At 45.8% G+C, this 14051-nt stretch overlaps 1 protein-coding gene across 2 annotated transcripts; it reads left to right on the top strand.

Moving 5' to 3' along the window:
• Positions 1 to 2555: 2555 nt before the first annotated feature.
• Positions 2556 to 12568, top strand: LOC144735185 (uncharacterized). Of its 2 annotated transcripts, none has more exons than XM_078617642.1 (8): positions 2556 to 3001; positions 4183 to 4275; positions 5092 to 5604; positions 6167 to 6246; positions 7242 to 7281; positions 7826 to 7966; positions 11152 to 11255; positions 12159 to 12568. In XM_078617642.1, exons 3-8 carry the CDS (start codon positions 5190 to 5192, stop codon positions 12195 to 12197), a joined length of 819 nt encoding a protein of 272 aa, XP_078473768.1. In that variant the 5' UTR covers positions 2556 to 3001; positions 4183 to 4275; positions 5092 to 5189; the 3' UTR covers positions 12198 to 12568. The 2 variants fall into 2 exon arrangements, with proteins under 2 accessions (XP_078473768.1, XP_078473767.1); XM_078617641.1 differs by having other exon boundaries at positions 2730 to 3001; positions 4186 to 4275.
• The last annotated feature ends 1483 nt before the right edge of the window (positions 12569 to 14051 follow it).

Here is a 14051-nt window from a genome sequence, read left to right as displayed (position 1 = left end):
ATCCGGCTCCCCATTAGCTGGGGCCCCGAATGGCCAGGCCAATCACCCCTGCTGACATGCCAAGATCACGCCGAGGCCATGCTCCCTGGCTCATCCCTTATTGGCTACAAAGCAGGACAGGCAAGCCAATCCCCACGTGAACCCTCTATGGCTGTTATTACACTTGCATGGTAAACTGGACGTGCATGATGAAACTGTACTTCCATGGTAACCTGGACTTCTATGGTAAACTGCATTTCCATGGTAAAGTGGACTTCCATGGTAAGCTACACTTCCATGGGAAACTGCATTTCCATAGTAAACTGGACTTCCATGGTAAACTGGACTTCCATGCTAAACTGGACGTGGTGAACTGGACTTTCATGGGAAACTAGTCTCCCATGGTAAACTGCACTTCCATGGTAAACTGGACTTCCATGTTAAACTACACTTCCATGGTAAACTGGACATACATGGTAAACTGAACTTACATGGTAAACTGGACGTGCATGGTAAACTGCACTTCCTTGGTAAACTTGACTTCCATGGTAAACTTCACTTCCATGGTAAACTGAACTTACATGGTAAACTGGACGTGCATGGTAAACTGCACTTCCATGGTAAACTGAACTTACATGGTAAACTGGACTTCCATGGTAAACTGCACTGTCATGGTAACCCGTCCAGTGCTCGCTGAGCTGAATTGGCTTCCAGTTGCTGAACGAATTCATGATAACGTCGCACTTATTACACACAAAGTGTTTACCATAAACGAACAACAATACATTGCTGATCTCGTCAAGGAGCATAAACCATCATGCAAATTCTGGTCATCTGCACAGCAGCTGTTGGCTAACCATCGAACAAAGGTGGTCACTGCATCGCGCACTTTCAAATAAGCTTCTGCGGTCATCTGGAATGCTCTTCCATCCGATATTAGGAAGCCACTGGAGCTATGCACTTTTAAATCATCTCGATTGAAAACAAATTTTTTTAGAACTGCTTTTTGTGTTTAGTCTGTTGCCCTTTCCCCGCACCTCCGATTAGCACGGTTGGCTACGTACGGTGCAAAAAAAATTAACATGTTATATTCATCTAGAGCGCCTTGACTCAAGGCACTTGATGTAGTTTAAAAAACGGTAACAGAATAAAATCAGTTATATGGCAGGGGCGTGCAAGGATTGAGGAATGAGTGACTGTGATCGAGGGGTACTTAGGGATCATGAAAGGGGAGGGAAGGGATGGGAAGGAGTGGAGGGGCGAGGGGAGGGGAGGGAAGAGAATGGGCGATAGAGAAAAGGTGAGCTTTAACTTGTTACCTGACATCAAGGTCAGCCATAAGTTTAGTTTGTTGTCCTTGCCCCACACCTCCGATTAACACGTTTGGCTATACGTACGTTGCAAAACAAGTTCAACATAGATAATGGTTATCACCAGATCACGTGGTAGAAGGACGCGGTGAGTGAATTCGTGCTCTTGAGCCTGTCAGTCAACCACGATCCCTACCACAGTGACAACCTTGTGCAATTTTGGTTAGATTTTATGTCGCTATTTCATTATACCTGATGATGATTGCTTGTGTTGCAATCGAAACGTCGTATTCTATTATTTAATTTAATTTATTATTTTATCTTTAGACGTGACTTAACCGAAAGAAACAAATAATAATTCCTGCAGTCACGAAAGTTCTAAAAATTAAGAATTGCCATTAAAGCCATTGGACCAACTTACCGCGATCAGTTTGGCCGCCAAAGTCTAAACCGCAGGCGTCGTCTGGGAGCCCAAAATGGACAGGACCGCCATTTGATAGCGGGCGCCAGCGCGTGCAGCCGGCGCGTGCGTGCCGCTGATTGGCTCAGAATCGGCCGCCGTTAATCCAATCGCTGCAAAGGAAGTGCCGACCCCCCCCCCCCTCCCACGACAAAGATCGTTCGTTATAGCCTTCACAGACTGTTGGGCAAGTGCACCTATGAAAGCCACGCCCGGACCACCTTTGTCTCCCAAGTGGCGATGTTTTTTTGTTTACACACCGCACCAGGTGCTCATTTGAGGCTGAGTCGACCTAGGGGAGGCCCACGACCTGTTCAGACAATCGTTCACCGGTGTTTGGGCACGCGAGCCGGGAATCGAACTCCCCCCCCCCCCCTCATTGCCCTCCTCCCCCCATTGCCTCCCCCCCATTGCCCCCCCTCCCCCCCCAATTGCCCCCCCCCCATTGCCCCCCTCCACCGCCATTTCTCCCCCCCTCCGCCGCCATTTCTCACCCCTCCCCCATATTCACCCTCCTCCCCCCTTTCCCCCCTCACCATTGTCTCCCTCCCCCCGATTTTCCCCTCCTCCCCCCCATTTAACCCCCTCCTCCCCCCCTTATTGCCCCCCTCCCCATTACCCCCCCTCCGCCGCCATTTCTCACCCCTCCCCAATTCCCCCTCCTCCCCCCCCATTGTCCCCCTCCCTCCCCGCGCCGCCGCCATTTCTCCCCCCTCCTCCCCCCCCATTATTTCCCCCTCCCCCAAGTTTAAAAACGATCACGTGACGCGACTTCACCCAAAGGGGGGCAAACATTTGCCGCCATTATTGAATTGGAGGCGCGCGGAGTTTTCAGACTCCCGCCTGCACCGAATTTAGCCTCCCGAGTGTTGATTGTGAACGGAATTTTTAAGTAATTAATAACGTTTTTACCGTGTAATTGTGACAGCGCAACCCAACCAGCGGAGCCGTAAAGTGAAGTCAACGGAGACGTCAAAAGCCGAGACGCGTTCGTGCGAATATTTTGGCCTCGCAACCGTTGCAAACTTCTGCACCAGCATCGTAAACTCGCAAAGGGGAAACATTATTGAAGACGCTTACGGATGAGTTCGTCGAGAAAACGTTCGAGGCGAGCCTCAAGAGCTGCGATCCGTGGCCCTGCAAACTCCCGTAGGGGGAACGGCGAAACGACGCCGGCCGTCGTGGCTGACCACGTGGCAGCGCCATCTGGACGACTTCGCTGTTAGCGTCGAAGACGAGAATAGTGAAACGTGTGAGTAAGGAAACGACTCGTGGCAAAACAAACGTGTAAACGTTACTTTTTTGTATGTATTAAAAAATCACTGTATGGGTACTTTATCAGTAAAATTTCTGTATCAGTACTGTATCAGTAAAGTTACTGTATCGGTACTGTATCAGTAAAATTACTGTATTTGTGAAGTTACTGTATCAGTACTGTATCTGCAAAATTACTATCAGTATTGTATCAGTAAAATTACTGTATCAGTACTGTATCAGTAAAATTACTGTATCAGTACTGTATCAGTAAAACTACTGTATCAGTACTGTATCGGTAAAATTACTGTATCAGTACTGTATCAATACAATTACTGTAAGTACTGCCAGCAAAATTACTGTATCAGTACAATTACTGTATCAGTACTATATCAGTAAAATGGCTATCAGTACTGTATCAGTAATTTTGCTGTGACGGTTCAACCTGAAGACGGAAGCTTGTGTTGCCTCCGAAACGTGATTTAATTTATTTTCTTTTTTACCTACGTGACTTTACCGAAAAAACCAAAGAGTAATATTCATGAGGTTTTTTTTTGGGGGGGGGGGGGTAAATATAAATATGCACGTGTCGTTAAACCCGCCATAGGCAGGTACTAGTTTAGCACACCGGTGTGTTGGAGAGTAAACCCGCGAAACATTTGTGCTACGAAGTGTCATTGCCCGAAACGTCGCCATTTATTTGAAGATCACACACAAAGTGTTCTTGATGAATGTGTCGAGTGTGATATCTTTTTAAAATACTGTATATATATTTGCGGGCGCATTTTGGCGTTGGTAGTTTTAAGAGGTTGAGTACAGTAGAATGATGGCTTTGCGGCACTGTCCCCGTGGGTGCCCCCCACGTGTGCCCGCCCCCCCCACGTGTTCCCGCCCCCCCCCCACGTGTTCCCGCCCCCCCCCCCGTGTTCCCGCCCCCCCCCCCCGTGTTCCCGCCCCCCCCCCCCACGTGTTCCCCGCGCCCCCCTCTACGTGTTCCCGCCCCCCCCTCTACGTGTTCCCGCCCCCCCCCCTCTACGTGTTCTCGCCCCCCCCCCTCTACGTGTTCCCGCCCCCCCCCCCCACGTGTTTCCGCCCCCCCCCCACGTGTTCCCGCCCCCCCCCACGTGTTCCAGCCCCCCCCCCCCACGTGTTCCCGCCCCCCCCCCCGTGTTCCCGCAGCAGCCTGTAGCACCTGGGACGCGCGCGCGTGGCACATCCACACGCGGTCCAGGCTCGGCCCCAGCTTCGCTTCCGAGATCGGCCACATTCCGGGTGATGTGGACAATGTGCCTTCGATGGCATTACAGGATATCGGTTTATAGTATTATTTATTCCTTAATTTACGTGTGTTTTTAAACCGGTTATGAAACTACTGCAACGTTGAACGTATTAAGAATGTGCACTGAATGCCTACTTTATTGAGGTAGATATTGGCACATAAATAAACATTGAAGAACCCTATCATTTAAGGGTCTTTATAAGTAACGTTTGATGTATTTTATACAATGCATGTGAAGCCTTTACATTGTCACTGGCAGTGCGGTCACGGCTGATTCTTATAGTTTATCTGGCCATTCTTAACTTCCTTTCATCTTCACCTTTGTCCACGTTTTACTTGCTATTTACAGGGCGCATCGATTAATTAGGCCCATTTTCCCCCAAAATATCGACATAATTTCACGGTGAGGTTTTGTTGAAATTTAATCATCTTTACGAAAGTGCCCCCTACTTTAGCAGACGACAGAGAGTTAGTTTGACTTGTATTTCATTTGTTCGCCGGATGATCCTGTTTAGCCAGCTTGCCTGGCTATTTTACAAAGGAGATCCGTGGTTCCTTGTGAACAGAACAACAACAAAACAAAGGCAAATATCAATGTTGCAGACAATAAGTGCAGGGTCCCTAAGTATTTGTAATTGTGAACAAAGCAAAAAAATAATGCCAGTGTCTTTAAAATCGTCGACTTATCCCAGTATTAGAACTCATGATATTTGCATTGCCGGTTCAATTGACACAGACACCAGCCCACTCATATTATCAGCGAAGAGATGTTATCAGCTGACAAATTTTTGTTTTGGTTTTGTCCCTAGCACGGTTAACGTGAATTACTCAGCAGCGCTCGATCGGGGAGTAACAATCCGTGGAATTCTAGCCGGAGCGCTAGCCGAAGTCCCTGTTGCGTCGGGCGATGGCGTGTTCCCGCCCCCGGAATGGGAACTTCGCGGATGATCGCCAGCGGCTGCCATGTTCCCGCCCCCGGAATGGGAACTTCGCGGATGATCGCCAGCCGCTGCCGTGTTCCGGCCCCCGGAATGGGAACTTCGCGGATGATCGCCAGCGGCTGCCGTGTTCCCGCCCCCGGAATGGGAACTTCGCGGATGATCGCCAGCGGCTGCCGTGTTCCGGCCCTCGGAATGGGAACTTCGCGGATGATCGCCAGCGGCTGCCGTGTTCCCGCCCCCGGAATGGGAACTTCGCGGATGATCGCCAGCGGCTGCTCTCACGTCCAGAGACAAGCGGCTGCCAGCCACCATCGTCTGCCGACGGCTCTCGAGTGAAGAACAACGCGTCAGCAGACGCCAAGGGACCACCAGTGTCCCCTGGTAGGAGTGTGGCAATCGACATTTGAATTGTCTTTGGGAATGATAAAAATGTTGTTCTCCAATTCATGACAACACTTCCGGTTCGTGCCTGATCAACTGCTGCTGTGGGAGACCATGTGACTTGTAATTTCAGACAGGTTAAAGTTTCAACTACGCTCATAACCCCTCTGGCTTCGATAAAATAGCTACCAATTTGTGGAAAAACAACAGCTGTTATCCAATGGAAACTGGTCTCCGTGGTAGGAATTTGTAATTTCCTGAGGTGGCTCGCAGTGCTCAGCCAACAGCGCTGAAATTCTGCCTTTAAATATGGGTCCCAGCCACTTGTGATTAAAACGCGCTTCTCATTTGTCGTAAGTTGAGGGTCACGAATGACTGCACGAAAAAAACACATACAAATTTGGTTCTGTGCTTAAGTTGGGTAAATTCCAGCTCTGAGCATTAAAAATATCACTTTCACGGTTACATGCAACAAGCACTAATCTCACAGCACAGTGTGTAAGAATGTGGTGGTCTGTATTTTGAATTTAGTTTTGACATTTTGCTTTTTTCCAATCAACAGACACAGCCTTGGAGGAATGTGTTTACACAAAGCAAGACATTCGACTGAAAATATTCATGGATCAGCGGGCAAAAGCTAAGGTGCTTGAAAGTATTGTTCTTGTGAAAAAAAATATTCTTATGTCAAATCATTACACATTTAAGAAACGCAATGGGTGGCAGTGTGACGTAGTGGCGGTAACATATGTGCCTCACGGCCAGAAGGGACCTGGGTTCTATTCCCGATGCAGGTATTCTTTGATTCCCGAACGTTGGGTTTCGGAAATTTCGCGTAAACGAATTGACAAATTACAGACACTTTTCGATTAACGAAATTGAATTTCTGCATTTACGAAATTTCACTGCGGCCATGCGCCGTGAGATCATTAAATGAACCACCTGGGAGGCTGCGGCATCGATCAGCCACAGTGTCACAGTGTCCCCATGGTGCAACAGCGACACCTCCACAGCACCTTGCCAGTCATTCAACATGCAGATCTTTTGGTGAGTTCCCTGAAGAGGATTTTTAGTATTAACTATTATTAAATCGTTTTAATATTTATGTTCATTATTATTGTTAATTTTGTGTTGTGAAAAGTGATATAGGTCTATAATTTTAGGCAAGGGGTAGAGTTGGAATAATGGTCTGAAACACATCCCTAGTTTTCAGTACTCTGAGGATGGCAAAAGCCGTTAAGATTCCGTAACTCGAGGGATTCCTGTATAGGTGCCTTTCCGTGTGGAGTGTGTACATTCTCCCCCTGTTCTGCATGGGTTTCTCCGGATTTCCTGTCATTGCTAAAGAACAACATAGTGTCACACTGGCAAGGGCCGGAGCCTGCCATTGATGAACAATTACCTGCGTGTTCCTCAATGTAATTCCCCTGCTGCAAAAAAACTTGGTAGGACCCTCCTAAAGGAGTCTTTTGATTCGGCGATGAGGCTTTCCTAAGTTAAACTAAATACACTTTAAGACTCCATCTGTACGTTTGGATCCCAATATCGGTCCACATCTATGGGAAATTGTGGAGCGTACGTTAAAAATTGGTTGTATTCACATTCGCGGCATAACTACGTGAATCTTTTTTCGTTCACAGGCCTTGGTCCTCCATAACTGCTTCAGAGATGCCCAGGAAGGTAATTAACACAAATCTGAAGCCAATAACACACACAAGCCTCTGCTGAATTTTACAAAACGCTTTCCTAATGTTCCATATATTTTATTAAAAACTAACGTTTCTGCTTGAAACGTGACTTTTTATATTTCAATTGGGTTTTATTTCGCGTGACAGTAATCAGAATGTTTTTATTTTACACTTTTTACATGATCGAATTTGTTTACACATTTGTCTCAATGTTTTTTCAATATCGGTAAAGCTCGAAGCATTCGGTTGTCTTCATATCTGTTGCTGGCCTTATGCTAATTGTAAAAATGATTAACTTTATTCCTATTATACTGTAAAGAAGAGTGGCTGTTGACTACCCACAAAGTGTTACTTGTTTAGTCATCACCAGAGTTGATGATGGGCTGATGGGATAATGAGCGAATGCTGAATATATTCTCATGTTCTACGTGTATTGTGTGTTTTTACATATCACGTAAAGCACAGTGAACCCCCTTGTTGAATTCATTGTAATTTTATTTATTTTGACTGTTTCGTAAATGTGTGTTGACGTACAGGAGCTGCGATTCCCAGTGAGCACCGCGCGTCCCGCAATACGCCGGGTCTCGCGTCGCCGCTGCACTCCCTTTACGGCTATTTGAGCCTGGCGACGGCACCGGTGCACGTTGCAGATCCGGAAGACATTCCCACAAAGAATGGTACAGTTCCCTCCTTATAGGTCCTCGTGTTTAACAACACCAAAAAGAACAACGCAATATTCTTAGGTTTTTTCGGTAAAGTCACGTAGGTAAAACATCAAAATTAATTAAAATAAAATAAAAAATCACGACGTTTCGGAGGCAACACAAGTCTCCGTCATCAGGTGGGACCGTCACAGCCGGATTAGCTGCATCAAGTGAGGCAATGATTCAAGATGTAATCCCTTAAAAGCAAGTTGAGGGGGGGAGGAGGGGGGGGGGGGAGCTCATCAGAATGTGGTAGCCAATGAATGGAACGCATCGGGAGGGGGAGGGGAGCGGGGCCAAAAGGATGGACGGCGGCTTGGACGCGGTTTCTGCTGCACACGCCAACGCATTGGACAGAGAGGGGGAGGGGAGGCCTGATACACATGATAGAAAAAGAACGAAAATGCCCATGTTTATACCAATGAAGAGAGTACTGTTAAACATTGGGGATGTTAACACTCGGTAAAGTAAAGTAAAATAGTGCCTGTCAGATAAGATGGTCCAAAAAAGTGTAATTAAGTCTTTTTTGCGTGGTTGATAACATCTTTCCAATGATTACTAAGTTTGTACCCATCATCACGGTTGAAATTATGTCTGTGTTTGTATATTTGTATGGCTTCGTGTACAAACCTTTGATGGTAGCCGGGAGGTTTGCAGAGAACCTTGGTCTCGGAAAAGACAATTTCATGAGAGCCCACCGAGTTGTAGCAATGATCGGCAACGGCCGAAGAATCAGTTCTGCCGTGTTTCAGATCTGACTTGTGCTCGCGGACACGATCAGAAACATGACGTTTCGTTTCTCCAATGTAGCAATCACCACAAATGCAACTCAATTTGTAGACTCCAGGATACTGTAAGTCAGGAACGACATCCTTCACAGATGGAATCAGATCACGGATTTTATGCACTGTACTGAATCGGACTTGGATCTTATGTTTGTTTAGAATTTTGGAGATCTTTTTGGTCACGCCAGCTATGTATGGTAACGTGATAGTTTTGGTCGGAGTTTCATGTGGCTGTTTCTGTGTGGTGGGAGAGACAGCTTGGCGGATAGTACGGTCAGAGTATCCGTTCATCCTGAGGGCCCGATGTACATGTCTTAATTCACCGGTCAGGTGGTGTTGGTCAGAAATGCCATGGGCTCTGTGGTATAGCGTTTTGATGAGAGAATTCTTTTGAGCTGGGTGGTGGTGGGAATCCGGATTCCTACTTGAAACCGGATTCCCACCACCACCCAGCTCAAAAGAATTATCTCATCAAAACGCTATACCACAGAGCCCATGGCATTTCTGACCAACACCACCTGACCGGTGAATTAAGACATGTACATCGGGCCCTCAGGATGAACGGATACTCTGACCGTACTATCCGCCAAGCTGTCTCTCCCACCACACAGAAACAGCCACATGAAACTCCGACCAAAACTATCACGTTACCATACATAGCTGGCGTGACCAAAAAGATCTCCAAAATTCTAAACAAACATAAGATCCAAGTCCGATTCAGTACAGTGCATAAAATCCGTGATCTGATTCCATCTGTGAAGGATGTCGTTCCTGACTTACAGTATCCTGGAGTCTACAAATTGAGTTGCATTTGTGGTGATTGCTACATTGGAGAAACGAAACGTCATGTTTCTGATCGTGTCCGCGAGCACAAGTCAGATCTGAAACACGGCAGAACTGATTCTTCGGCCGTTGCCGATCATTGCTACAACTCGGTGGGCTCTCATGAAATTGTCTTTTCCGAGACCAAAGTTCTCTGCAAACCTCCCGGCTACCATCAAAGGTTTGTACACGAAGCCATACAAATATACAAACACAGACATAATTTCAACCGTGATGATGGGTACAAACTTAGTAATCATTGGAAAGATGTTATCAACCACGCAAAAAAGACTTAATTACACTTTTTTGGACCATGTTATCTGACAGGCACTATTTTACTTTACTTTACCGAGTGTTAACATCCCCAATGTTTAACAGTACTCTCTTCATTGGTATAAACATGGGCATTTTCGTTCTTTTTCTGTCATGTGTATCAGGCCTCCCCTCCCCCTCTCTGTCCAATGCGTTGGCGTGTGCAGCAGAAACCGCGTCCAAGCCGCAGTCCATCCTTTTGGCCCCGCCCCCCTCCCCCTCCCGATGCGTTGTACGTGGCACTCCGTGCCGCCTTTGAGCCCCGCCCCCCTCCCTCCCGATACGTTCCATTCATTGGCTACCACATTCTGATGAGCTCCCCCCCCCCCTCTCCTCCCCTCCTCAACTTGCTTTTAAGGGATTACATCTTGAATCATTGTCTCACTTGATGCAGCTAATCCGGCTGTGACGGTCCCACCTGATGACGGAGACTTGTGTTGCCTCCGAAACGTCGTGATTTTTTATTTTATTTTATTTGTATTTTGATGTTTTACCTACGTGACTTTACCGAAAAAACCTAAGAATATGAATCCTTGCAGTCACGAAAGCTTCAAATCTAGAAACAACGCAATAACAACAGCATAGGATTATTTCAAAATGTTTTAAAAACTAACTAAACTTTGCTAAATATTTTCTGTGTTATCTGAACAATAGCTCTTGCCAAAAATTGTGATACTTTACTGTACTGTCTATTCGTGTTACAAAGCAGTGCGATGACTAGCAGCATGTGCTTCAATGTGACCTTGCGATCACTTATTATTTTAATATATGAACTAAAACTTTTTTTATTTTACCAGGTAAGGCCCACTGCGCTAAATGGCTCTTTTCCAGAAGCAACCTGGCCACAAGTGATAGCTCAATGAAGTGGCTTATCATGTGGAAATGTATAGCAGCAGTCAAATGCTCTTAAGCGCACATTGATTCTAAATGTGGAGAGAAAAACCGAAGGACCTGGAGAAAAGCCCACACGACCACGGGGAGAATGCACAAACTCCAATAATACAGGCGTCAGGATCGGGATTGAATCCATGACAGTACCAGGCGGGGTAGTTAACATCTCTCACAATTTATGCCAGTTGTGTTATTGGCATCATGTCATTTGGAAATCTCACAGCATAGAGCCTTATGCTTTTGCAAAAGAGGCTGCGGAAAGAGATTTTTCACCGAACTTCTCTATTGAAACCCTTCTGTATTGCTGCTGCTGTTGCTGCTGCGTGCGTGTGCAATTGCCTTCTCAAGGCAGGATCGTCTACTCGCGTGAGCTTCTGCTTAACTATCTGTACAGCCCCCTCTGCTGGGTCAAGCGCTCCCTGCCCAAGTACGACGTGGTGCTTGACAAGCCGGTGAGCGTCGTCATCAAGTCCCGTCGTCATGCGATGATGCTGCCGCGCTGCGTTGGCTTTCAGTTGCCGAACTAATACATTACATGAGGTCTCGCTTATTATGCACAAAGTACTTGCCGTAAATTAACCACAATACCTTGCTCATCTCATCAAGGAGCATAAACCATCACGCGAACTCCGGTTAGCCTCGCAGCGGCTTTTGGCTATTGAACAAAGGCATTCGCTGCAGCACACGCTTCAAGATGCACTTCTGTGCCCGTCTGGAACGCTCTTCCCATATTAGGAAGCCACTAGACCTATGCACTTTTAAATCTAGATTGAAAACTATTTTTTTTAGCACTGCTTTTTGTGTTTAATTTGTTGTCCTTCCCCTCACCCCACCTGCGATTAGCGCGGTTGGATACGTACAGTGCAAAAAAGTTCAACATACATTTACCAAGTACATACAACTTTTCAAGAAATAAACTAAGCCTACATTTCAACTATGGTATAAGAAATAATAATCTACTGTTTTATAAAGGTGAGTTGTAGAGCATTTTAAGTTGATTGCAGAGAAGCAGTGGGGCCGTTTAAAGTGCAGTATTCAGTAGTGCAGTACTGTATGCACTGTCTGCCGCTAGCACCACCACTCCTGCAGCATCCTGAAGATCCCGTAAACAACAACAGATCTACAATAAGCGCACGGCAAGATGTCGGATGGCTATTGGAATTTTTACGGATACGTGAAGGAAGAATTGTATTGTCGTCTATGACATGCCGGTTATTAGAGCGTTCCGAATGGTAAAGTGACAGATAACAAAGCGTGTTTTGCTGTAGTTTACTCCTGATATAAGAGTGTGTGGCTTTCTTGAAGTTGATGTAATTGATGTATATATATTTTTTTTATGATGTCTTCCAACACAGCATGGTCATGCACTGAAGATCAAAGACTCGAGCTCTTGAACACTTGCACCGTTTGGTCCACACCAGTGTGCATCGGTGTGGCGCTTTGCTTTGTCACGTTTTCCCGTAAAGGTGAAGCTTTTTTGTGGATAAGATTGACTCACGTTTTTTTGTCGTTTAGTTCGAATCCCATATCCTAGTTTAGAACTGAAAATGTACGAAGTTGTTGTTGAAACCGTAAGTTTGCCGAATGCTTTGCTGCAACAGTTACATTTTTCTTGGCAATACAAAGTGCCGTGTTTTTTCGTATTACAGCTACAGTTTTTTGGTAGTGGTTCTTGCTTTGTGTTTTTTTGTTGGAACACAATTGTTTTATGCCTCATGGAAGTGACAAAACAATAAATGGTTTATATTTAAACTTGTGAAAACCGCATGCGTTGCTTGAGTTTAGAATTATTTTCTCGTTTCAATTGCAGCGTACGTTTCATACATTCCAGTGAGTGTTCTGCGTTATTTTGTAACTTTTAAGTATTTCCCTGCTTATTTGCACAGGCACGGAATTTCGCGTTTCGTCACCGCAAAACAAACTACTGAGTGAAGTGAATCTTGAGAAAAAAGACTTGTGTGAGGAAATGTGTTTGATTATTTGCCGTAAAATGAAGAAAGATATCTTTCTATTTTATACTAGACTAGCATCCTTGCACGTCCTTTGTACGTGACCCGCTCGCCAGCCAGTCAGCAAAACTTTTCTCATCTAGTATGATGTCGGACACTGCTAGGGTGGAGAGTGGGTGGGGTGGAGGCGCGACTTCAGTGCCATATTCGAACCCGGCCCCAACGCTGTGGGATGTGGGTGACCTCCACTCACCCTAGCTGGGAAGTCAGCCAGCCAGCCAGCAAAACGTTATTCTCATAGTATGATACATATTGCTTTCTGCACATAAATTAGAAGGGTTTTTACAATGTATCTGAGTTGTCATTTCTAATTTTGTGTCATTAATCCTCCAATAACCCTGCCCCATTCCTTCTGTAAAAACGTTTGATCCATTTGATCATTGCTTCAAGTATTGATAACATTTTGATTTAAAGCTTTCGTGACTGCAGGGATTCATATTCTTGGTTCTTTCGGTAAAGTGACGTAGAAGGGAAATAATAAAAATATAAAACAATAAAAATTCTCACGACGTTTTGACTGCAACACAAGCAATCTGTTGATGATTGCTTGTGTTGCAGTCGAAACGTGAGAATTTTTATTGTTTTATATTTTTATTATTTGATTATTTCCCTTCTACGTCACTTTACCGAAAGAACCAAGAATATTGATAACATGGTATGCATTTTTGTGTTTGAATATTTTTGGGGCTTGGGAGATTCAACTCCCTCGGTTCCTAAAACTGTAATGCTGTGCGATATTGCCCTGACAGCACCTAAAATTCTATCCACCAACTGCACTTAAAAAAATCTCAATTTTCTTTGAGACAAGGCACCTTCTAAATGTCCTTTTAGGCAGGAAAACCTCCCACGGTGCATCCAACCCTACTTGCTGTACTCCCTCCTACTCTTTGTGCTACATCACTCTCCTGGAGGTGTGCATCTCACGCAAGCGATGGCCTCATCGCTGTGTAGTCCACCAATCCTGCCTGCAAGAAGGGGATGATTTACAGCTGTAGAAGAGTGGAGTTCACATGACAAACATTTAAGTTTATCTTAAAACAATCACCATTTGTCACCTAAGTGGCGGTGACGCCAACATGGTGTCTGTGCCAGGCTCGGTGCACTGTGAGGCCACGTGAAGTGTTGAAGGCTTGCTGCCGGCAGGAGGTCACGGGACAGATTCAGGTGCCATGGGTTGACTGGAGGATGCACCACCTGTGCCCCCTATTGTACCAACTTGCTGCGTTATCACCGCCCGGC

The sequence above is a fragment of the Lampetra planeri genome, chromosome 54, assembly GCF_965212315.1.
Source record: "Lampetra planeri chromosome 54, kcLamPlan1.2.h2, whole genome shotgun sequence".
NCBI classification, from domain to species: Eukaryota; Metazoa; Chordata; class Hyperoartia; order Petromyzontiformes; family Petromyzontidae; genus Lampetra; species Lampetra planeri.
Note: the sequence above shows the minus strand (reverse complement) of the source record. Positions and strands in the feature narration are given on the sequence as shown.

Bases quoted from the DNA above. Each gene is read 5' to 3' on its own strand.
- LOC144735185 (XM_078617642.1), top strand. From the start codon at position 5,190: ATGGCGTGTTCCCGCCCCCGGAATGGGAACTTCGCGGATGATCGCCAG. The intron at 6,247-7,241 runs GTGCTTGAAAGT...TTTCGTTCACAG, and splicing joins ATCAGCGGGCAAAAGCTAAG to GCCTTGGTCCTCCATAACTG. The intron at 11,256-12,158 runs GTGAGCGTCGTC...CTTCCAACACAG, and splicing joins ACGTGGTGCTTGACAAGCCG to CATGGTCATGCACTGAAGAT.